The 21,617-nt window shown below is 33.4% G+C and overlaps 4 protein-coding genes across 6 annotated transcripts; 1 reads left to right on the top strand and 3 right to left on the bottom strand.

Annotated features, from left to right (window-relative positions):
* Positions 1–3,204: 3,204 nt before the first annotated feature.
* On the bottom strand, positions 3,205–6,486 carry LOC100782964 (glutelin type-D 1). 2 transcript variants are annotated; one of them, XM_041007413.1, is made up of 5 exons: positions 6,349–6,486; positions 5,914–6,085; positions 4,510–5,054; positions 4,213–4,388; positions 3,205–3,464 (listed from the first exon to the last, which is right to left on the bottom strand). In XM_041007413.1, the coding sequence occupies exons 2-5, from the start codon at positions 6,017–6,019 to the stop codon at positions 3,311–3,313; spliced, it is 981 nt and encodes a 326-aa protein (XP_040863347.1). In that variant the 5' UTR covers positions 6,020–6,085; positions 6,349–6,486; the 3' UTR covers positions 3,205–3,310. The 2 variants fall into 2 exon arrangements, with proteins under 2 accessions (XP_040863347.1, XP_003539704.1); XM_003539656.5 differs by lacking the exon at positions 6,349–6,486 and having other exon boundaries at positions 5,914–6,256.
* A 2,720-nt stretch (positions 6,487–9,206) lies between these two features.
* On the bottom strand, positions 9,207–14,407 carry LOC100782423 (UDP-galactose/UDP-glucose transporter 5). Its single transcript, XM_003539655.5, has 11 exons — positions 14,078–14,407; positions 13,502–13,615; positions 13,272–13,364; positions 13,090–13,155; positions 11,706–11,804; positions 11,035–11,114; positions 10,524–10,636; positions 10,267–10,355; positions 9,989–10,075; positions 9,829–9,897; positions 9,207–9,609 (listed from the first exon to the last, which is right to left on the bottom strand). The coding sequence occupies exons 1-11, from the start codon at positions 14,207–14,209 to the stop codon at positions 9,490–9,492; spliced, it is 1,062 nt and encodes a 353-aa protein (XP_003539703.1). The 5' UTR covers positions 14,210–14,407; the 3' UTR covers positions 9,207–9,489.
* A 163-nt stretch (positions 14,408–14,570) lies between these two features.
* Positions 14,571–16,144, top strand: LOC100500043 (uncharacterized). Its single transcript, NM_001249111.2, has 4 exons — positions 14,571–14,595; positions 14,685–14,731; positions 14,928–15,285; positions 15,872–16,144. The coding sequence occupies exons 2-4, from the start codon at positions 14,719–14,721 to the stop codon at positions 15,954–15,956; spliced, it is 456 nt and encodes a 151-aa protein (NP_001236040.1). The 5' UTR covers positions 14,571–14,595; positions 14,685–14,718; the 3' UTR covers positions 15,957–16,144.
* On the bottom strand, positions 16,034–20,863 carry LOC100776018 (uncharacterized). 2 transcript variants are annotated; one of them, XM_006592148.4, is made up of 2 exons: positions 20,207–20,863; positions 16,034–19,311 (listed from the first exon to the last, which is right to left on the bottom strand). In XM_006592148.4, the coding sequence occupies exon 2, from the start codon at positions 19,282–19,284 to the stop codon at positions 18,454–18,456; it is 831 nt and encodes a 276-aa protein (XP_006592211.1). In that variant the 5' UTR covers positions 19,285–19,311; positions 20,207–20,863; the 3' UTR covers positions 16,034–18,453. The 2 variants fall into 2 exon arrangements, with proteins under 2 accessions (XP_006592211.1, XP_006592210.1); XM_006592147.4 differs by having other exon boundaries at positions 20,504–20,862.
* Between the last annotated feature and the right edge of the window lie 754 nt (positions 20,864–21,617).

Here is a 21,617-nt window from a genome sequence, read left to right as displayed (position 1 = left end):
AATTAGTAAAACTAAAATTAAAATATGTAAACTATTCAAAATAAATATATATAAAATTATATAAAATAAAATTTAAAAAATTTATATATTAAATATTTTTAATTTAAAATTTGAAAAAATTATATATAAAATTATACAAAATATAATATTAATATAAATTATTATATGTGTATTACTTCTTTTATGATTATCATTAACTTATAAATTAAATCTTCAAATTAACCAGAAAAGTTTCAACATTGGTTTTGATATTTTCTCATTTTTAACTTGAACAAAATATTATTATCCTGTCACATTTTAAAACATGTTCATGGTGTATATGGGAAACAAATATCACAAGTGATGAAATATGTTCTTATATAAATAAGCACGGTGGCATAATTTTCAATTTTTCATATCGTAAAATGACTCGTTAGAAGGGAGGCATGTGGTGTGGTTGGTGTGGGAGAAAATTGTATTTGTATGTACGAGGTGGTTAGTAATAGACTATTATCTCTACGTCTCTCCACTTAATTTTGTCAAAATGCAGCTACCGGCATTTATAGTTTTTCAATTGGGTCACTCTCCAATGGTTTGACAATTTGATCATTTAAGTCTACATGGGGACAAGGGGAAACCATTCTCTGAAGAAAAATATTATACCACATGTAAGAACGAAACAAATTAAAGCAAATGGATGAGCTAGTTGGACTTTTTAGACAGTAATCACAGTATTTTGATGACGACGCAATTCATAGGACACCAATTTGCATAAAAACGTGGCTATATTTGAGCAAAGCAAATATGGATGTGACATTGTTAAAAGTGTGTAACTTAAGGATCTTTAGTGCGACTTATTTTGCATTATTGGAGAACAATTTACACGGATCCACTTATGTTTTGGGCTGTTTTGTGAAGGATTAGTGAATATAGACACTTTTTTTTTTGTTGCTATAAACACTACACTAACATTCATCTTTCTTAATTTCTATTTTCCTCTTATTATTATATTATAATTATAATGCCTATTATATTTAGAGAAAAAAGGTGGCACATAAGTTTTCACTTTTCAAGGAAGTAATGAATGATTTCATTTCAAGGTGAACAAATTGTTTTCAATTGGTGGATATATGTTGTGCTTAGCTTAGAGGACGAGCGTTGATGGCAAAGATGAAAGTAGAGCTTAGGACGCACATATATGATATATGACAACAGAAATACAAGAATACGGAAAATTTTAAAAACTGTAGGACATGACCTCTATTTAGAAGTGCTTGTACTTTTTAAGCAAAACCTTGAGTGTATATAGTTGCTGATTAGTCTCACTGGTCTGAATTTCATCTCCGCCACTTGGTTGGCTTAAAAAAAAAAATTGATGCAGTACTCAAACATGATTGATCTACAGGTTTAAGGACCTCTCTGAGATCTATGTCTATATTTTTTTATGATGTCATCTGTATCAAAGATGATGCTAGGACTTTGACCCATTTCCTTAAATTTGTAATTTTATGTTCCATGGACTTTTCAATGATTAAGAAAATTTTCATTGATTATCTTTGGTGTAGATTTTTTCTTTCAATTACTTTTTTTTTTCATTCACAGTTTAAATATGAAACCTTAATGAATTCAAGTTAGATTTCCATTATAACCAATGACATGTTGGCTCTTTTTTTATGACATTCTTCTAATTAATAGAAGTATGTCAATTTTTAATTATTAGGCAACATTGTGACATATGGTGTTAAATTTTAGACATTTACATTTTTTGTGACTTTTAAAGATTCATTTTAAGTTCTTAAATAACAGCAAATATCCATGGGTAAACTTTTAGAAATGCCCACCCATGCCCCACCCTTTTAACACTCCTACTCAAGATATGATTTTTGAAGTGTTCTTACCTGTGTCTTTCCAGACGAGGATGACCCAACGAGTTCAGTTAATTTTCCTCCACGTAGTCCACCTCCGAGCAATGCATCAATCCTGAATATAGACTCAAACATTAAGTAGTAAACAGTGCTACTTTTAACCCACATTCCTCACCTTGTTAAACCAAATCTAACATTTCTTAAGAACTCGACACAAAAGTCTTGAACACTGTAGGCTATGCCACTGGTTATAGAAAATGAGTTTCATTTCAATTCCATGCCACAAAAGTGGTGAATGAGTTGCATTCCACGTTCAACCCTTGCAGATTTTTCTTATACCTAGTTAACACAAAGTGATTTTCATTCCAAATTTTCCAACTACTCAACCAATCACACCCTATGTATTGCTATTTTGTACGAAACTGTTGTTGCACGAATTGCACAAATCACTACATATCACAATAGCATGTGTGCAGTTATAATTGATGGAATACAAGACACGGTATGTTTTGATAAAAATAACCAATCACCGCCTTTCGTGTATCATTTTACTAAAATGTTTTTGTAACAATTAGCATTTTCCATAAGAAAATGTGTGCATGAAAATGGTGCACCCTAACATTCTAAAATGCTGCACCGGACAAAACATGTTTATTCCGCTGAGCATCTTCCAAGAGCTGCAAACCGTTTAGCAATGGTGGATGAAGAGCCTCTATTATCGAGAGAAGCTGATCAATTCCCTAATCAGTACATGCTCAAAGTTATTAATTAACCTAATAACAGAATTAGCAGAGAAATTAGAAAGAAGAAGAATTAGGTTTGAAGATTAGAGTCAATGAATGTATACTCTTTCTCCCGTGATTTCAATGGCGCCATTTTCTCTCATCATCACCAAACAAGATACCGAACCAAACCACTATTCAGTATCTTCAGTGTTCACCAAAGAATAATGAATTAATTTAATAAAAGATAAACTTATTTCAACAAATTTATCAATAAATATTTTAAAATATTTTAAATTTTATTCGGTGTGAAATATGGCAATGAGTTCATTTGTTAACTTTTTCTAAAATAATATTTTTGAATATTTATATAATAAATAATTTTAATTGTTTTACAAAAATTATTGATAATTTTCTTAAAAAATAATAAATTGAAAAGGATAAGTGATTAAGAAACAATAGATTTTTAAATAGATAGATATCTATATTTTAAGAAATTAGTCTTGAGTTCAGAAGGAAATAATAACACTTTCTTTATGATTTTTTAAAGTGCGTCCTTATTCATAAAAAATAACTACATCCAAGGTATAAGAAAGGATTAAAATAAAGTTCAGATTAAATAACAAGTAGTCAATTCCTTACAAACCCAAAAGAAATTTATAAATTACTTAAGAAGAACTACATTAAAAACCTGAAACTAATTCAAAAGTTCCAGCTAGATAAACATGCTAAGAAAATGCTAATTTAATTTGGAGGAGGGAAGAAAATGGCATCAGCATTTCTCTTTGAACGGAAGAGTTGCTCAAGTCCTGCATCTACATTGAAAGATGCCTGCAGAACCGTGGGTGAAAGAGCCTTCCACGCCCCAATACTTCCAGCAAGGTGAGTAAACACAGGACTAATTCAACAACAATCATAATAAGCTTTGTTAGAATTAATATGCATGATGCATTGACACAACTAGATACAAGCAAAGAGAAATGAGCAATATGTCACACGTTTTATTTAAGACAATTTTTACTTGAAAGCATAAATTTAGTAACACCTCTCTTGATGCAAAAAATTTCCAGACAAATTACTAAGTAGAAAACAAGTACAAGTATGATTGCTCTTTAATCACTAATTGGCATGTTAAGCATGATCACTAGTTCACTACAATCAGCTAGCTTACCAGTTAGCACTTACCACTAACAAGTGTCTCCACAGAAAGAAAACAAAAGGACAAAACTTAAAATTCAGTTACTTAAGTGTTTTTGATATTGTTTCTCAATGAGCACTCAAGTTTTACTTCAACAGTTCTCATAAGGTAAGCATATGATGAACTGTATATTCTCCACACAATAAATAAATAAATAAATTAATGAATCAGCAAATCAACAATGGCAATGGTAGTTTATTTTTAATCCTGCTTATTAGTAGTATATGTATATGTAGTTATATAATAACAATTCAGAAGAAGAAACATGGAAGCTCTTATGTCAAGAGTGCCTTCCGTAAACATAAAAAGTGGTGGCTGATGAGGACAAAATATTCAAAACCCACCTATGAGTAGACAGGAGATGAGTGTTTCTTTGATCAGATGTTATAGCAGCAATGCATAATAATATTGGCAACAACGTTAAGAAAAAAAAGTTAGAAAAACTCACTTGGGGGTGGTGATGATAGAGAACCACTCCAATCCATCAGAGTCAGCAATCTTTGAGACAACAAAAAACCTTGGCACAATGAACAAATTACCAGCCTTCACAGTTGTCTCCAAAACCCTGCAACCATCAGCACCAACAACCTGAGCACGACCACTTCCTCTGACGATGTAGGTGACCTGAAACGCAAGAGATATACGGTTGTTTGGATAGGTAAGAAAGAAAGAAAAAAAGGAAAAATCCTAGATTTGATTCCTCCTGTTTACGAAAACTATCAATTAACATTTGCCGATAAAAAACCTGAAAGGCAGAATCACAAGAGAATCCTGGAGAACACATGGCATTTCCATCCAGCCTCACAAGGTCTGCTCCTAGACCAACCTCACCAACCAAGGGAAGGTTCTTGGTGTTCAACACCACAACCCTTCCACCATTCTTAATGTCAACATCCAATGGAGCCTCTTCACAGTTCAATGCCATGCCCTTTCTATGTTCCTCTTTGGGCTCAGGAAGATTGATGTTGCCTTCAAGCTTCACAATGACCTTGCCTGATTGTTTTCCAACAAGGGTCTTCACATCCTTCTCTTCTAAGTCCCAAGCCCTTCCCACGAACTCAGTTGAGAAGCCAGTGAAGATTCCATTGGAACCAGTTAGGTAAAAATCAGTGAATTCACCAGTCTTGTGGGCTTTTGAAGTGTCACCTAAGAACAGAACAACCAACTCAGTGTCCTCCTTGTTGTACCACCAGGTTATCACACCAAAAGGGAGTGCCAAAGCATCACCCTTCTTAATTGCAACCACCTTCTCTTCTGATTCAGGGAGCACAATTCCTGCAACTCCACTTCCTGTTTTGGCAAGTTCACATTTAAAAATCTGCCTATAATCAGAATAATGAATCACTACAAATAATCAGAACGGTTCCTCCTCTCTTGTTAATATTTATATAATCTTGTTATGGGCAAAAATTGGGTATAATTTTCACTCAATGAACTTTTACTGTTTTCCAGAAGTGGTCTACTTCATTAATGTCAAGCATAACATAAAATTTTCACGTCAAATGTATCATCATCTCCCCTAAATAATTATTATTCGTGTTGGCAAGTACATATGCTCTAGGAAACATAACACAGAATATTCACCAGGATTTTGAAAAACGATCATCAACAATTATAATTGCAGCGCAACATCTAAGAATTTAAGACTTTTTATGCAACTACATGTTCAATTGTGGCTACACTAGTATTATATATTGACAATTTTCACAATATCAAAAATGGTGACACAACAGCACCCCTGCCTTAAAACATTGGAATTGACAATAAGTTAAACAGGAAAAAAAAGGGCATCTATAAAATAGTACATATACCTATAGCATGAAACAGATACAATATGCATATATTTATACAATCAGCAAAACATAATAATTACGATTGCTTGAAATATTATTAAAACGGTGTGGCAGAGAAAGCACAACTATCAAACTCTAGTCTAGTTGAGTCAATAATAATAAATGTTAATGAGGTGATTCGTATAGAGAAATTGTTCACGATCATTACTAAAAAAAAATAAAGGATCTTCACTTCTTCAGTCACATTCACAAGTAAAAAGATATCACTTTTTTAATTTTAAAATTCGTTGTAGATGATAAGAGGAGTAAAGGAATCAAATCAGATATAAAAAAGAGAAAAGGTTATAAAACTTCACCTTGGAGAACATATGCAACCTTGGAAGAGTCAGAGTAACAAGGAAGGGCAAAACCATTTTTTTGAAGAGCTAGTTTGGCAGCACCAATGTTCCCTTCAGGCAACATGGGAAGCTCAGAAGGGGACCATGCATGGTAAGACCCACCATTGCTTTCATACACCTTCTTGGCCAACTGGGGAGAAAGATCAATTTCCATTACAAAAGAAGAGCAAAACAAAGCAAAAGCAGAGGTATCAGTGTATCACACAACAGTCTATATGTGTTGTCTATATATAGAGCAATATAAAGTTTAAAGATTCCCAGAAATCGTAACTATAAAGCAAAGATATCAAAACAACTTACGGTTTAATTCAATTCAGTTTAGATTGTTTTCTTAACAAAAAAATCTAATCCAATTCGGTATCATAATAATGATGGATCATAGAAAAAATATACCGTGTAAAACAAAGATAACTTTGATATTTTTTTTTATACGACAACTTTGATCTTTAGAGTGTATATGCTTTCATTGATTAAAATACTAGAGTATTTGGTGCTAATAATAACATAACTAATCAAATAAACTTTTATAACTAAGTCATTGATTCGAATGATTCGAATGGTATTGAATAAATAAAGTTTCGAATTTAAAGTATGAAAAAACATATTGTACCAATAAGATGATTATTAAAAAAAATAAACTTGCATAACTTGATAATTATATTTATATATCTTTATTCTAATAAAAAAAATTGTTAATTAAATAACGCATAGATCCAAAGACATTAGGTTGTTTTTATTGTTTAATGGGTGTTGAGTTAGAATTCTAAATAAGTAAATGTGTTATATATTTAGATAGAAAGTTTTATCATTCTTAAATTCTATTTAACACAAAGATAATTATCTCACATAAAAACATATGTAATTTATATTAAAATATCAATAAATCCAAAGTAATTTACACTAGTTAAAAAAAAACTTAGACTATATTTTAATTTATAATTGGATCAAAACTAATTGATTGTATTATAAAAATAATTTAATTCAATTTTTTTCCTCGAAATTAAAGAAATCTAATCTTTGGAGACCCCTGAACTCAGAAGAATTGTTTTTCTTCTTCCTTAATTAGCACTTTGTTGAAGACCGGAGGAATGAAAGGATTAGGCATTGACAAAATACAAAATGCATCTTTATAGAATCTCGTATATGATTACTACGGGGAAGAATGCAAAAGTACTTAGGCTAAAAAAGTTACACATGGCAATCCACTTGATAGTCTTGTGGTCATACATTATTTTAGTTTTATATATATCTTCTGGAGAAACCAAATATCAAGTAAGTAATAATAGTTGCACAAATGGTTGTCATGATTGAATAAAATTTCATCTATATTTTTTTACTGGAAAATTTAATCTATATTTAAATTTTAGTTGACTTTGATGCACAAATATGCTAGCTTAACAAATTTATTCGACATAAGATGATGTTAAACATAGTGTAACTAACAAAACATTTATGAAAGATTTGTGAATTTCTTAAAATATCACAGTCTAAGCAACAAAAATTTAACACAACTAACTAACTAAAAATATATATATATATATATATATATATATATATATATATATATATATATATATATATATAATCCTGATGCGTAATTATTTTAAAAATAATAAATTAAAATATTTTTATAAAATAAGAGATTTTTTATTCTTGAGATTTTATCCCACTAATCATGGATGCTCTCCTACCAAAGATATATAAAAGAGATGAGACTTTCTTTCTGTCATGTAGTTTTTTTTTCTCTTTTTATTTCCTTTGTAAAAAAAAATATGAAAGATATATAAAAGGTCCCTTCAGTTTGCTTTATCTTCTGAAAATCATTTATGCAATTCGATTATGAAGTTTCTAAAAGGTTTTTTTTTTTTTGCGTTGCTGAATTAATAATTTTATCGCAGACTATTATATTTTGGATATCCAATAATTAAGAAGGATCCTTTTAAATTTAAAAAAATCAAACACAAGAAGAAAAAAAAAACAAAGTTACGATTATAAATCAAACCCAAGCCGCATCATTCGTGCTTCTTTTAATACCAATTTTGTTTGGTATAAAAAGCATTTCCCTTTAAAAATTAATTTCCGAAAGTCTCACCAATTTACCATTGTAACACTTTTATAAACTAATTTTCAAAAGTCTATGCTTTCTCCAAAAGATCGGCGAGTATTTTACGGCAATCCCATCATCTAGCACTACGTTTTCTCCTACATGAGTGCTAACTGAAAAGCTCAAGCCTACCACTGATTATCTTTAGTGTGTGTTCATTTTGAAGGAGAAAAATAATATACAATAAATTCTATGAGATCCATACAGTTTATATTCTATTTTAATTTAAAAATTTATTGAATTAAAATAAAGTATAAAAAGTGTAAATTTCACTAAAAAAATTCAAAATTTCTCCTAATATTATTTTTATATTCCCTTCCAAATCACACTTTCAGCGATCCCAACATTTTCTTTGGTAAGCTTCCGAAAGTGTAAAATTTCAAATAAATTCTAGAAACTAAACTTTAAAACATTTATTATTTAAAAAAAGTTCTGAAAACTGGGTAAATCTAGAATCTAGAATCCAAAATGGAAAAAAGAAAATAACACCTGCACCCAACAAGATACAACAGAGGGGGACAGAGAGAGGACTAGGAAAAAGACAAAAGGGGTGCAAAAAGGTTGATAGAGAAGAGAGGGACAATGACACAGTGACTGGGTTAGAAGAAGGGTGCGAAGAGGAAAATGTAGGAGAGGAGGGAAGAGGAGTGTTTTTGAAATAAAAATTTACGGAAAAGAAAGGGTGTGAAAAGAATAAGAGTACAAATAGAAACACCCATTGTGGTGTTGCATGTGTGAGGGTCCAAATTAATTCATACACCTACAAAGATACTAATGATAAACACTACATAAATAAATTTTCAATTACAATGATCGAAATAAGGATACATGAATTACTAAGAGGAGTTTAAGTCAATTGATTCAACAATATTACATGAATTATTGAATTATTGTAAATTTCTCGTTCTCAAGTTGAATTCCTCTCTTTGAATAATAATAATAATAACAAAATAACATACATCTGAATTAGCTTTTTGTGTCTACCGAAATCGTTCCTCTGGTTAAAATCTTATAGACTAATCTCCTTGTAATTAGTTTTTCTACGTACACTTATGGTATTTAACTGAACGACGGTCCCAGAAATTAGCACAAACCTTCTGTCTTTAACAAAACATACTCAGGAAAACTAAACCAAAAAACAACCTTGTTTGAGCAAACACATTGAACATATTTCAATTTATAAACATTATTTTGGCTTTGATCAGTATTATTGATCTCCCCTATCAAAAAATGAGGGACTAAGCTCCTATCAAGTTCTCCATTGTTATGATTGGGACACAAAATCAGGGGCTGTGTCAAATCACCTTCATATAATGCATTAGCCGCAACCTGAAATATTAAATGTGCAGCTCTAAACTTAAAACTGAAGCTGCCCCACCCACACTACTATGGGTAGCACCACATCAGGTCAGCAAAGGAGTTAGCCTCCATCATGGATTCTCCTTCAAATTATTTGAATTTCCATTTTGTACATGTTCTACAGAAGAGGTTGTCTTTTCAGGTGCTTTCCTCAAGAAGCTTTTTGCATAAATCGCGCCAAAGACAATTACCTGATAATTTAGTGGTGTTAATAGGCTTCTCATGGAATTCATCAAGAATATTGTGTCACATATAGTGTGTGAGCTTGAGCTCCCGTGGTGGTTCAAGATAAGTGTAAGTGGGGACCAATATTGATCCAGTGGCTGAGAGAGAAATAGTGTGATACAAGAAAGAAGGGTGCAGTGACTTAGTTCATTATGATGTTCAATAAAGGTAAAAGTAAGTCTTACAGCTCCAATCCACTGTTCCCAGCTAAGAGGATGGGCAAACCACACACATGACAGCAAGATGCTTACCAACTGCCAAAAATAGAATAAAATATGACAAACACTAATTAGACAAATAACAGAAAGGATAATGTAAAATTTGACTTTTCTTTGCAATACTTACCTGTCTTGTTGTCATTATAGTAGCAAATGTTAGAGCACCAAATGTGCGAATTGTGTAGGAAATAAAAAATTGACTAGCTGTCGCAACCTGTGGAAGTTGATATTTGTGACACTTCATTAGTGAAATGGAAGATAAAGAAGGGATACTTTTATATTTCTTTTATAAAACAAAGGCTAAACACTATAGATTTCAAAACTCAATTAAAACAATCAGACAGGAGAGCAAATTATCGACACTGTATTGTAAGATTTAAAAAAGAAAAAGGAAAGTTTTCTTACAGTTGAAAGCAATGCAATGTCAAAAAAGCAATCTTTATGGATATAAACGAACTCTACAGCTGGTAATAAATGTCCTTGTATGATAAGACCTAAACAAAAATATCAGATGTCAAATCCAACCATTAAGCTGGAAAAAAAACAGAATAAAAATGTAGGCATACAGTCCAAGAAAATTCTCATTGCAGAAAAAACAAAAAATAGTCTATGTATGACAAAAACATAATGTTCAGAAAGAAATTTCACTGTTTGTGACCCACCTGCCAGGCTAAGAATACAAGAACACAAAGTAGTATAGAATATCTGATTATGTATCTCCATGTTATAGCCTTTAAACATCTTATCTTGGAATGTACTTGTAAAGCCATCACACCTATTAGACAAAAAAAACCTATATGATTTAAAGAAAGAGTAGCACATCTCAACTTGAGCAATTAAGAATCTGCAAGAATGCACTAACTACAAAGTGTTACAAAATGATGTTTTAACCATATGACATGGCTTCAAATAACCATATCTGTACACATCAACAACAACAAAAAAAAATAGTTGAAATAATTAAATGGTTGTTTGTAATAAAACTGTGGACTTTTGAAAGTGGGAAAAAGAAAAATATATGCATGAAAGTATTGAACAGTTAGATAGGTAGGCAAGGTGCTTTTTTCCTAACAATGAGAATAATCTGACAGATTAAAAACCTTGCATGTCAGAATGGGTGATGGTATGATTTTCTTTATTTTTTGAAAGTGGAATTAAGTTTAGTAGTGATACCCAAGATAACCAAGCATTAGCAAAACGCCCCAAACAGTATTTTCTCTTCCTCTACCGTATGGACTTATGTCGGTCCCTGCCTACAATGACAACACACAAGAATTACATCAGCTTATCCCAGAAGGCTTCCAGATTATCAAGGATATTTATCGTGTATCTTCAGCAGCATGATCAATCCAGAGTAAGAAAGCAATATATATGACAAAATGCTTACTCAATCGAACATGAGAAAAACAACATTTAATATAGAAATGATTCCATCAGTTGATATAAAAATATATTCTGGTCAGACTTGCAAGTCAAAATACCTAAGGTAAGTCTGCAGTTAACTACTCAATTGTTTGGAAGTGTATCTGTAAGTGTGTGGACTTTTGGATCCAAAGTTAGACCTAGGTATCAAAGAATAAGCAGGCTTGTGATTGTCATATGGGACTCAGCAAGTCTGTGCCATGCTTTATTCGCTTTAGTATGTTTAAATATAGAAGCATGTGAAAACTTTTTCAGGGTTAGTTTAGAACTTCCGGTACTTGGTAACAAAATATTGCATGTAGCCTTCTTAGAACCAACACTTTAGCATATGGACATTCATTGTAGATTCTAAATAGAAAAGAATTTAACATACAAAGAAAATCATGAAAAAGAAGCAAAAAATTAGGGTAAGAAATGATTACCGGATACAGGATGAACACTGAGCAGCCAAGGGTTACTACAAAGGCCAACAAATAGTCAGTTCCCCGATATCTCTTCTGCATTATGGCAGTGCCCCAGACCTAAATAATATACAAAGACAGGAATCAAGATTCAATGTGCAAGAAAGAATGGTACTAGATATTAACCTATCTTAATCTGCCACATCATAACATGGAAGGAATAAATCATAAGCATAAAGATTGTACATAAGATTTGACATCAGAAAAAGGAATGGGATTGGTTTGGTTGGCTCAAGAACACAAGGATGATGGAAGAGGATAAAAATAATGGCTCGCAGGATAGGACATTCTACTAGACAACCTAGAAATAATCCACCAAGTATCTGTACATTCACTTTACTAGAACACAAGATAAGTCCTTGGAATAATATGAAAACGGAAAATAGAAGTTGCATCTCATTTCACACATAGCATGCCCTTTTACATGCATAAATGATAATCAACTTGTTAAAAAAATCCTTCAAAACATTCCAAACCCATATTATAATTTATCTACTTCAACCATAATTACTTTTATCTAAACCAAAATCAAACAACAAGAACAAAGCCTTATCTAAACCAAAATAATCAACTGAAATCTATATTATAAAAACTACATGAAAATCATCTTGCCATGCATCAAAGAAACAATGGCATGTTTATAACCACACACCACATCTCCACCCTTCAGTCCTCACAAAATTCTCTCTTTCGAGGATAGACGGCAGGAACTTTAAAATCCCCGAATTAATCAATTTCAAAAGAAAAGTATAGAGAATATATTGTTTTTGCTTGTCATGGTCAATTTGTTAGTAACTCCCAAAAGTATGAAATTTCCTTCAATCTCTCCCTTTCTCTTTAAGACCGAAAAACAAGTATAGGAACATCAACTTTAAAATGTGCCGACCCTAATGTAAAATTTGCAGGAAAAAAAAGTACGAGCATTAACTTGGGAGAGGGGAGAGAATCAGGCCAAGCATTGACCAATTTGAAAGGAATGTTCAACCAAATTTTCAGAATGAGGATCAAGCCACAAAATTCTACCTATAAGTTACATTTTTACCTCTTCATGGACTTGTTCCGTTAAAAAAGGAAATGGCTATTAATGATGCCAATCACAAATGATTGTGAGATGAGAGAAAGATAGCGCATGAAACATTCATTGTTAAGGAACAATACAATGTAACTACTACCACTCTTCATCAACAGAAGCAACAATAGCTAAGAAGATGAATAAAACACTACTAATAAATATATGAATACATACCAATAATGAATGTAATGAATATTGCAATCAGCCAGTAATCATAAATATCAATATAAAAGAAATTTATATTATCGAACACAGTATTAAATCTAGCCTTACCATAACTGGTATCATTTTAGCACACTTTGCAAGAGTCTGAACAGGGAAACTAACATATTTGAGGGCCTGGAATAAGAAACATGATACCAAAAAGAATGGGTATTAACTGACAGCCAATAGTAAATTAGTAATAACAACTTATAATGAACAATGTATACACACAATGAAAGTATGCAACTTACCTCATACTGACAACTTGTGGTAAGTATGTTTGATACCGACACAAGGCAATACTTATAAATGGGAGCTACAGGATCCAATGCCTTTTTACTTGCCTATGCGAAAGATTGATAACCATAAATTCAAGGAAAATTCTGGCTAAGAAAATGCAGTCACAAGAAAGGGAAGCCTGCAATGTCAAACACTAAAATGTTTGGTAACCACAGTACTTCCCCACATATCAAGCACTCACCAGTAAAGCACCAGCTGAAACAGCAGATGTCGTGATGCGATTGCAGAAAACAAGAAAAAGAGAATATTTGAAGTAGTCCTTGTTCACCCCATAAGGAACTCTCATGATCTTTTCCTAAAAGAAACAAACACAAACACACACACACATAATATAACTCAGAGTCACAGGACATTATTAGGATTATCAGATAGGGCTTTGACATCATCCAACTTCATGTTAGCTAATAGCTTTCGACCACATACCTAAAATAGATGCTAGTTTAGTTAATCTACAAGCACCCCATCATAAACAGCTAAATAAGCATCAAGTGATATCTAAAACCAAGAAATTAAGAACACTTCAACAAAGAGTATTATTGATAACCAACATATTAATGTGAATTTGTACCCAAATAATAGCAGCTATGGTTTTCTAATTAGAACCACCACTAAACGGTGCCAACAGGGAAAAATTACAAAAAAAATGAAAAATGAAACACACACACAAAACATGTAACTAGGATTAGTTTGAAGCAAGAAAAGGAGATCCTGGGGATCTAAGAAAAACGAAAGAAACGAAAAGTTTGGGCTTATAAACCTGCAAAACACCATAGGTAACGAGGGTGAGCATGATTCCTGCGACAGCAAATGTGCCTTTCCACAACTTGTTCTCTCTCCAATTAGAATCACCCGCAGGAGAAGAAACAGAAGCAGAGGTTGTTTCCGCCATGTCCCAAACACGAGCACCACACTGACATAGAACACCACCAAAACGACGTCGGATTAGACACGGCGCGCCTCAGACTCGGAGCTCACAGGTTCTTGTTGCCTCATTGTTCTTTTTCTGTTTGTTGTTTCATGCGAGAAAATGGACTTGGTCAGCCACGTCAGCATTCACCATTCTCGGGAGACAGCAACGGCACTCGCATATTCACTCTTGACTGAACATAGGCCAGTTAACACCAAACAGCCCAATAATATCCTAAATGGGCCAGCCCAGACAGGGCCCATTTCTAAAACATTGTTTGGGATATTTTGGTAATTTCCGTAAATCTGGTATATAAACTCCATAAACCAAATCCGAAAACCCTAGAGCCGGCTTCTTCCTCTGCGCAGGTTTGTGACTGTGCCTCGTCACTCTACGCTAATTGCTTGGTTTCACGCCGTTGATGGTTTCAGAATTTTAATTTTCTTTTTTATTTCAGGAATTAGGAATATTCGACAGGTAGAGTTTCTTCAATGGCTCCTAAAGGTATGTTCGTGTTCCTCACTTTAAACAATTAGTTGAACAAAATTAAAATTCAGTGGTTATTTTTTCAATAGTATTGGAATTCAGCATGTTTAGGAAGAACATTGTGTAATTAGGGAGAAGACTATGTTGTGTGAAAAATTAGGTTGGTATTGGTTTTTGCCGTGTGTGACTTGAGTTAGAGTTTTTTTGTGTGCAGTTGATAAGAAGAATGATCCAAAGGCCCAGGCCTTGAAGACTGCTAAGGCAGTTAAGTCAGGTGCTACCTTTAAGAAGAAGGTAAAGAAGATCCGAACTTCTGTCACTTTCCACAGGCCGAAGACCTTGAAGAAGGACAGGAACCCCAAGTACCCTCGCATTAGCGCCCCGCCGAGGAACAAGCTTGATCATTATCAGATCCTGAAATACCCCCTCACCACTGAGTCTGCCATGAAGAAGATTGAGGACAACAACACTTTGGTTTTCATTGTCGACCTGCGTGCCGACAAGAAGAAGATCAAGGATGCGGTGAAGAAAATGTATGACATCCAGGCCAAAAAAGTGAACACCTTGATCAGGTGAGCATCTATGCAATGATTGCAGTTTTGATAGTAATGATTTCATATTGCATTATTGCTGATGAAATTTGTTGATTGGTAGTGATTTCCGTATTCACTTAGTGGTATAAGGTATTGATGTTGTTGTGAATTTGATGCATGATGTCATGATGTCACATGACGTCACATGTAATTTCTAGTTTTGATATCTTTTTGAAGACCCTGTTATGTTGATGCATGATGTCATGATGTCACATGTAATTTCTAGTCCTGTCTGTACACTCTAGCTTTTTTTTCCTACCTTTAAACATAATGGAATGTTCCTGTTCTCTGTTTTGTTGTTTAATTACCGGTGTGGGAATTGGTGGTGGTTTGGTACCATGTTATGAGTTGATAATTTAGAGGACTAAGTCTAGGGTTGTCAATTTCGACTTGGATTGCTGAGAAAGTAGGGAATCCTCTGAATGTTTCTATTAGAAAATAGAAAATGACGGGTACTGCCTGGGATTGGTTTTGAGATGCCGTTTTTTTACATTGGTGGCATTGTATTTAGTTTAGTCCAACGTGGTATTTTTTCTCCAATTTCTGAATTTGAATTCTGTTGCAGGCCTGATGGCACCAAGAAGGCATATGTCAGGTTGACACCTGATTACGATGCATTGGATGTGGCAAACAAGATTGGGATTATCTAGGGTAGTACTAGTACTTAGGCAGCTCTATGGTTATTCTTGAAGAAAACTTTTTTAAAAAGCATAGATTCTATATTTTGTGTTTTGTTATTTTGTATCTTTTGTCTCAGTTGACACTAAGCAGACCTTGTGTTTCAATTTTGACTAGAGAGTTGTTTAAATTGAAGATTTAAATGATCATGTTAAAATTTTCAAATTTTTAGTGATTATTCAGAATGTGAGGTTGATGAGTGTACGAATGCTAATTGGATATTTTGCATATATCGCTGTGGTTTTAAGCGAAATTGTGCAGAATCTGGTATATATATTGGACAATTTGTGCCATTAAAAATTAAGGTAGCCAACCTATAAAGGGTAGCTGATAAGCAAATTTAAGAGCTAATCTGTCAAGTAGGGGTAACTCGAAATTCAAGATGTATGCTCAGCAATTTAGATGAAAGAGCAAACAAGAGTGCCGCAGTTGTGAAGTCCCTATGAGAGATTTAGTTCGTAGGTGGTTAGCATGTGAATGAATTATAATTGGAATTCAAAATATAAAAGAACACTGATCATGTATGTGAAGGGTTTTGAAAGAAAAATGTTGTCTTTGTATTGATGAAGAGAGATAAAGCAGAGTAAAATGTAAAAAAATGTATTTCATCTCATTTCATTTAATACTTTGCCTCCGGGCTGAAGCGTATGAGGTGAAATCTGTTTTCCGTTCTAATTTTGTTCTATTTCACTTTATTTTAATCTGGTTTATTTAAAGTAAAGAGAAGGTAAATGTTTCGTAAAACAACATAGTGAAACAAGCTGGCCGAAAAAGAAAAGAAAGTAGAACAAGCCAAGTTTCAATGAGGAGATATGCATTACGGTTGTTAATAAAAAAAACTCAGACAAAAAATAAGAGTAAACTTTTAGTTGAGTTGAGGCGTTAAAAGGAAATTAAGGCATAGTATTTTAGGTGTTATTGGTTTTACTTTTCAATCTAAATTTGAGTCGGTTTATATTTTCTGCATTAAGGTTGACATGAGTCATTGAAAATAAATTGACTTTAACTAAAGAGCAAACTTAAAAAAAAATCATACTGCACTTCAAGTTGTATATGTTGTAACTATAAAGTATGCTAAATCTTGATTTCAACAGTTATGTTGATCATGATTCGTGGATCTACAAATTTGAGATTGAACTCCGAAACATCTTGTATAATCATCCTACGCCTTATGATTGACAATACTCACAAAACACAATAGAAGCTTCGTTATGTACGCTTAGACACTCTTATAACCCACCTAAAATGAGGTTTCTTTAGCTGTTAGCTTTGCATCCAAATTCTATTTTCCAACAAGGCTTCACCTCACGAAAATATCAAAACTAAAAGCAAACAACAAAAAGGGTAGCTACTTTTATCTCTGAACCCTTTCAAAGTCCTCCCTCCTCAAAGGCTGTAGCAATGTGTGAGAAGCTATAGAACACTGTAGGATGTGATGATGCACAAAAGATCTACAAAGAGGACAATTTGAATGCGACTGAAACCACGTACCAATGCATGAAACATGGAAACTATGGCTGCAGTGTGGAAGACGTTTCAGCCACTCCCCTTCTTCAAACTCTCCGAGGCAGATGGCACACTCCACACTAATTGTCTTGTCTTGTTCTCTCTCGTTTTTCTTGAACTGAAACGTGGGAAGAGACTGCACCACAATAAAGTTCAATCCACGGCTTTGAAACTGCTGCAGAAGGTTCGTCGGCGATGGACTCATCTAGAAGTCGCCTTTGAACCTGGTTTCTACCGCAGCAAATTCCGCACACATGATGCTTAAATATGCCGAAGCAATGGCTCAGTGTAAGAAAGACGACACACACTATAACAATTGAAATAACTTCTTCTAGTTTCCATTTGGCAAGGTCTTTCGCAGGATCAGAAGACATTTTAATGGAGATAAAGTTTGCTATAGAGTTTGCTAAAAATAGCAGTAAACTAAGTTGGGAAAACTATGAGAGCATACAGTAGAACGCTCAAAACGAAGAGGTACAAGTTGGAGATGATATTAAGGATTCTCCATTGTAATCACTGACAAGCCTTGTCTTAAATACTATCAAAGGTTGAAAGAAATTGATTTTTTTTATAATTCAATATAAAGAGGTTGACTTTCACAAACTCAGTAAAAACTTTTATAACCAATCAAAAATCAAGTTAACAAAATTGTGTGTCTATAGTTGGATGAGAGAGTAGAAAACCTTGCATTCTGATTTAGTTCAATATAAAATGCTCTTTGATGATTATTGGCACTCAAAAAGTTTCACATCACAGAGATGTAAATCAGATTTGATAATATAAAGTCTAAATTTTCCAAAACTTTCAAATGGAGGGCTACCAAGAATTTTTTAACTAACTAAAACCAAAAAGGCTATCTATGCTGCTTCAATCAAAAGCAGGGTGTGCCATTTACACACCAATCACTGTAATTCCATTTACACATGGGGGAAAAATGGACTTGGGAATAAAAATCCATCAAAATCATTGATGCCTCAGGCGCTTGCTTGAAGGGACTTGGATGCTGACACCAGGAGTTGAATTCAACTGCGATGTATTGTACGATGAACCATTGGTTTGACCAGCAAAGTTAAGCATAGAAGCTGAACACGTGGAGGTAGCATTTAAATAATGCAAGGCTGGAAGCTGCGGTTTCAGAAGCGTATTTCCAGTGTCTCCAAAAGTATTAGGCACAATGCTATTGACATCACATTTTTTTATGGTAAGAGGTGGAACTTTGATGTTTTGTAAAGGAGGGGGGTTTCTCCATTTAGGAAGTGGCCCTGCAAGGAGCAATGTTTTGAGCAATGGACCAGCATCCATCACAGCCTGAACGAATTTACCCTTTTGGGGAAAACCTCTGTCTTTGGCAAGACAATCTATAACTGCATCGGCAGTGTCACACATTGGCTTTTCTGAAGGAACCATCAAAGCATGCGGTGCTGAGAAATTGAAGTCCTGAAGAACCACATGCTGGTTGAGATAACTCATTATGTTAATAGGGTCAACTGCATTGACATTTGTAAACTCTGGAGAAGAGACTGTGTCAAAAAAGGAATCCACTTGTGAGGAACCGTGTGAGAGACTATTGTCAGATTCTGTTATGCTTGAGTTTGCCTTAGCAGAAGGGAACATGAGATGACTTTGGCTATCAAACACGTTTTGCAAATGGGTTGGATTAGAGGGCATGAATGGATTCATCAGCTTCTGTAACTGACACCTTGCTTCATCCCTCTCTTGGTATGCCATGTTCAACAGATCAAGCAATTCTGCCTTGACATTTTTCATTTTCTCAAGTTCATGTCTGGCATTCATAAGTTTCTGCCTTAACTCGTGTTCTCCCTGAAAAATCAAACAACAAAAAAATTGTTAGTGTTCATAAGGAAGTCACGGAACCACTTCTAAAGTCTAAATATCAAGGCATCCTTAACAATTTTTGGTAGCCAAACAACAGAGAAAGCGACAGTTGAAATTGTCATGATTTATGCTTTTGGCCTTAAAATATCAAACATTATTGGCATAAGTTAGGTATATGTATATCGTATAGTGCATGCATCAGGTTCTGAAACTGTTTCAAAGTAAGATCAACATAGTCCCACGCAACACCTAACCCAAAATTAGACTCTGATTGATCAATTTTCCTGTGCCCAGATAAATAAGACTCTGACTGTTTATAGTAGCAGCAATAATAAGGGTATTTGGTGAGTGGCTGTTTACCCGGAATAAATCAATTGCGGAAAAGGGGTCAACGATCAAACTTTTTCCCGTTAAACAAGGAAAATGTCATTAATTTTTTTTCATAAATAAAGCAAGTATCATTAATTAACAATAATATTCCAAAATTTAATGTAAAGGAGGACTAATTGGCAGAAACGGGGGTCAACGATTAAATTCTAGGACACATTGCATTCCTGGAAATTAATGCACCATCTCCTTCTTGCAGAAGGTTTAACCAAGAAAGAGAAAAACAAGGACAAAAGAAATATAAACGCATCCAGAATATAACATCCGCGACAGTAATTTTTCTACGGCGGAAAATTTTACAACCTTAGACCTGAAAAACATTAAAGCCTATGCATTTAACTAATTTTGTATAAAACTTGGATAAAGTACTAAGTGAGTAAAGTGACTGTTGTTTTCAAATTATAATAAAAATACATTTTTTCCCAATGTAAGTTTTCCTTTAATTTAATGGATAAAGAAGCCGAAGCGATTTACTGAGATAAAAAATGTAAACCTTCTTGTGTTCTTGCAAAGAGTCTCGCTGGTTTGATCCTTCCACCCACAATTCATCTCGGAAGAATCAATAAACAAAAAAAAAGGAGATAGAGAAGGGAAATGGATAAAGAAGCAGAAGCCATTTACTGAGATAAAAATGTACACTTTCTTGTGTCATCTTGCAAAGTTAGAGTCTTGAAGGGACAAACTTGATCGGCATAAAGAATATTAACCATCAAAATGAGTAACATAAGAAAGAATGAAAGGAACACATGGACGCGCGCGCGCGCACATATATATATATATAATAACCCACCTCGTGGTAAACGAACACCGAATCCAGGTCTTCCATACTACTAAGCACCTTCTATTTGAGAGAAAGAAAGAGGGAAGAGAAAATATTGGTGTGGGAAATTAAACTAATGTGTATGTACCCCCTCTTATTTATAGAGAAAATGTTTGCGCGTTAAACTAAAGGGTAAAAGATAAGAGAACGAGACTGTGGAATAGGGGGTATAAGGGTCGTTAAAATTCAAGCCTTCATCACAAAAAATCCTGAGGACTAAGTCCCAGTCCCTGTCAATGAATGCCAAAATCCTTCGGAAAATAAATTGGAGTTCCCATTTTCGGGTGTGATATATGATTCGAGAATCCCTGAAATTCTCCCACTCTTTCAGGAATTGTGTCCCTTCTAATGTTTATGTCTTAGTGGTCAATGATATAATTCAGTTAAGCTTTACAATCCCTCTCGCCATTAAAATATTTTAACTACAATGCGTCCATCTATAGCTGTGTAATTTTAGAACATCCTACTAACATAACATGATATTGTCACATGGTTAATATGTAAGATAATTTTATTTTTTAAATATATGATCAAAGGTTTGATTTCTAGTTCGTGCGTATGAAAAATTACCAGTACCTCAAGTGATTAATATTTGAATTCACCCCAAAAATAAAGAACACTCATCAAATATATCTCATTTAAAATATATTATATTCATATGTTATATTTTCGAAGAAAATATCTTAAAACAAAATAAAATCAATGAGAAAATTATCATTTATATCAATAAAAATATTTTCATTTGCAATTTAGTTACATATTTTAATATTAGGAATTCATATTTTATAATTCTAATAATATCGTGACAAAGCTAACCGAGAGCAGTACAAAGTTAAATCTTACAACTTTAAAATAAATACAAATAGTAGTTGAAGAAAATTGTAGAAATTAACCCTAGAGGCTTAAAGATATCTGTACTGTTAAAAAAAAAAAAAAAAAAAAAAAAAACTAACTCTTGTGTGACAGGGTAAAGCTTATAAGTAGGCATAAGATGTATTATTTATGACTATATATATTCAAGACTTCTAATATTCTCTTGCTTATTTTTATCCTCAAAAATTAAAATTGCCATATTCTAAGTTCT

This window comes from Glycine max, chromosome 12, assembly GCF_000004515.6.
Source record: "Glycine max cultivar Williams 82 chromosome 12, Glycine_max_v4.0, whole genome shotgun sequence".
In the NCBI taxonomy this organism is placed as follows: Eukaryota; Viridiplantae; Streptophyta; class Magnoliopsida; order Fabales; family Fabaceae; genus Glycine; species Glycine max.
The sequence above is the reverse complement of the archived record's forward strand: the minus strand, read 5'-3'. Positions and strand labels throughout refer to the sequence as shown.

Excerpts from the sequence above, each read along its gene's own strand:
- LOC100782964 (XM_003539656.5), bottom strand. The coding sequence starts at position 6,109 with ATGGAAATTGATCTTTCTCCCCAGTTGGCCAAGAAGGTGTATGAAAGC. Across the intron at positions 5,055-5,913 it reads GGTTGCATATGTTCTCCAAG|GAAGTGGAGTTGCAGGAATT; the intron begins GTGAAGTTTTAT and ends TTGCCAAAACAG. Across the intron at positions 3,465-4,212 it reads TCTATCATCACCACCCCCAA|TCCTGTGTTTACTCACCTTG; the intron begins GTGAGTTTTTCT and ends TTGTTGAATTAG.
- LOC100782423 (XM_003539655.5), bottom strand. The coding sequence starts at position 14,209 with ATGGCGGAAACAACCTCTGCTTCTGTTTCTTCTCCTGCGGGTGATTCT. Across the intron at positions 13,365-13,501 it reads TTTCAGCTGGTGCTTTACTG|GCAAGTAAAAAGGCATTGGA; the intron begins GTGAGTGCTTGA and ends TCTTTCGCATAG. Across the intron at positions 10,076-10,266 it reads ACATTGCATTGCTTTCAACT|GTTGCGACAGCTAGTCAATT; the intron begins GTAAGAAAACTT and ends CAACTTCCACAG.
- LOC100500043 (NM_001249111.2), top strand. Across the intron at positions 15,286-15,871 it reads AAAGTGAACACCTTGATCAG|GCCTGATGGCACCAAGAAGG; the intron begins GTGAGCATCTAT and ends ATTCTGTTGCAG.
- LOC100776018 (XM_006592147.4), bottom strand. The coding sequence starts at position 20,539 with ATGGAAGACCTGGATTCGGTGTTCGTTTACCACGAG. Across the intron at positions 19,312-20,503 it reads CGGTGTTCGTTTACCACGAG|GGAGAACACGAGTTAAGGCA; the intron begins GTGGGTTATTAT and ends TTGATTTTTCAG.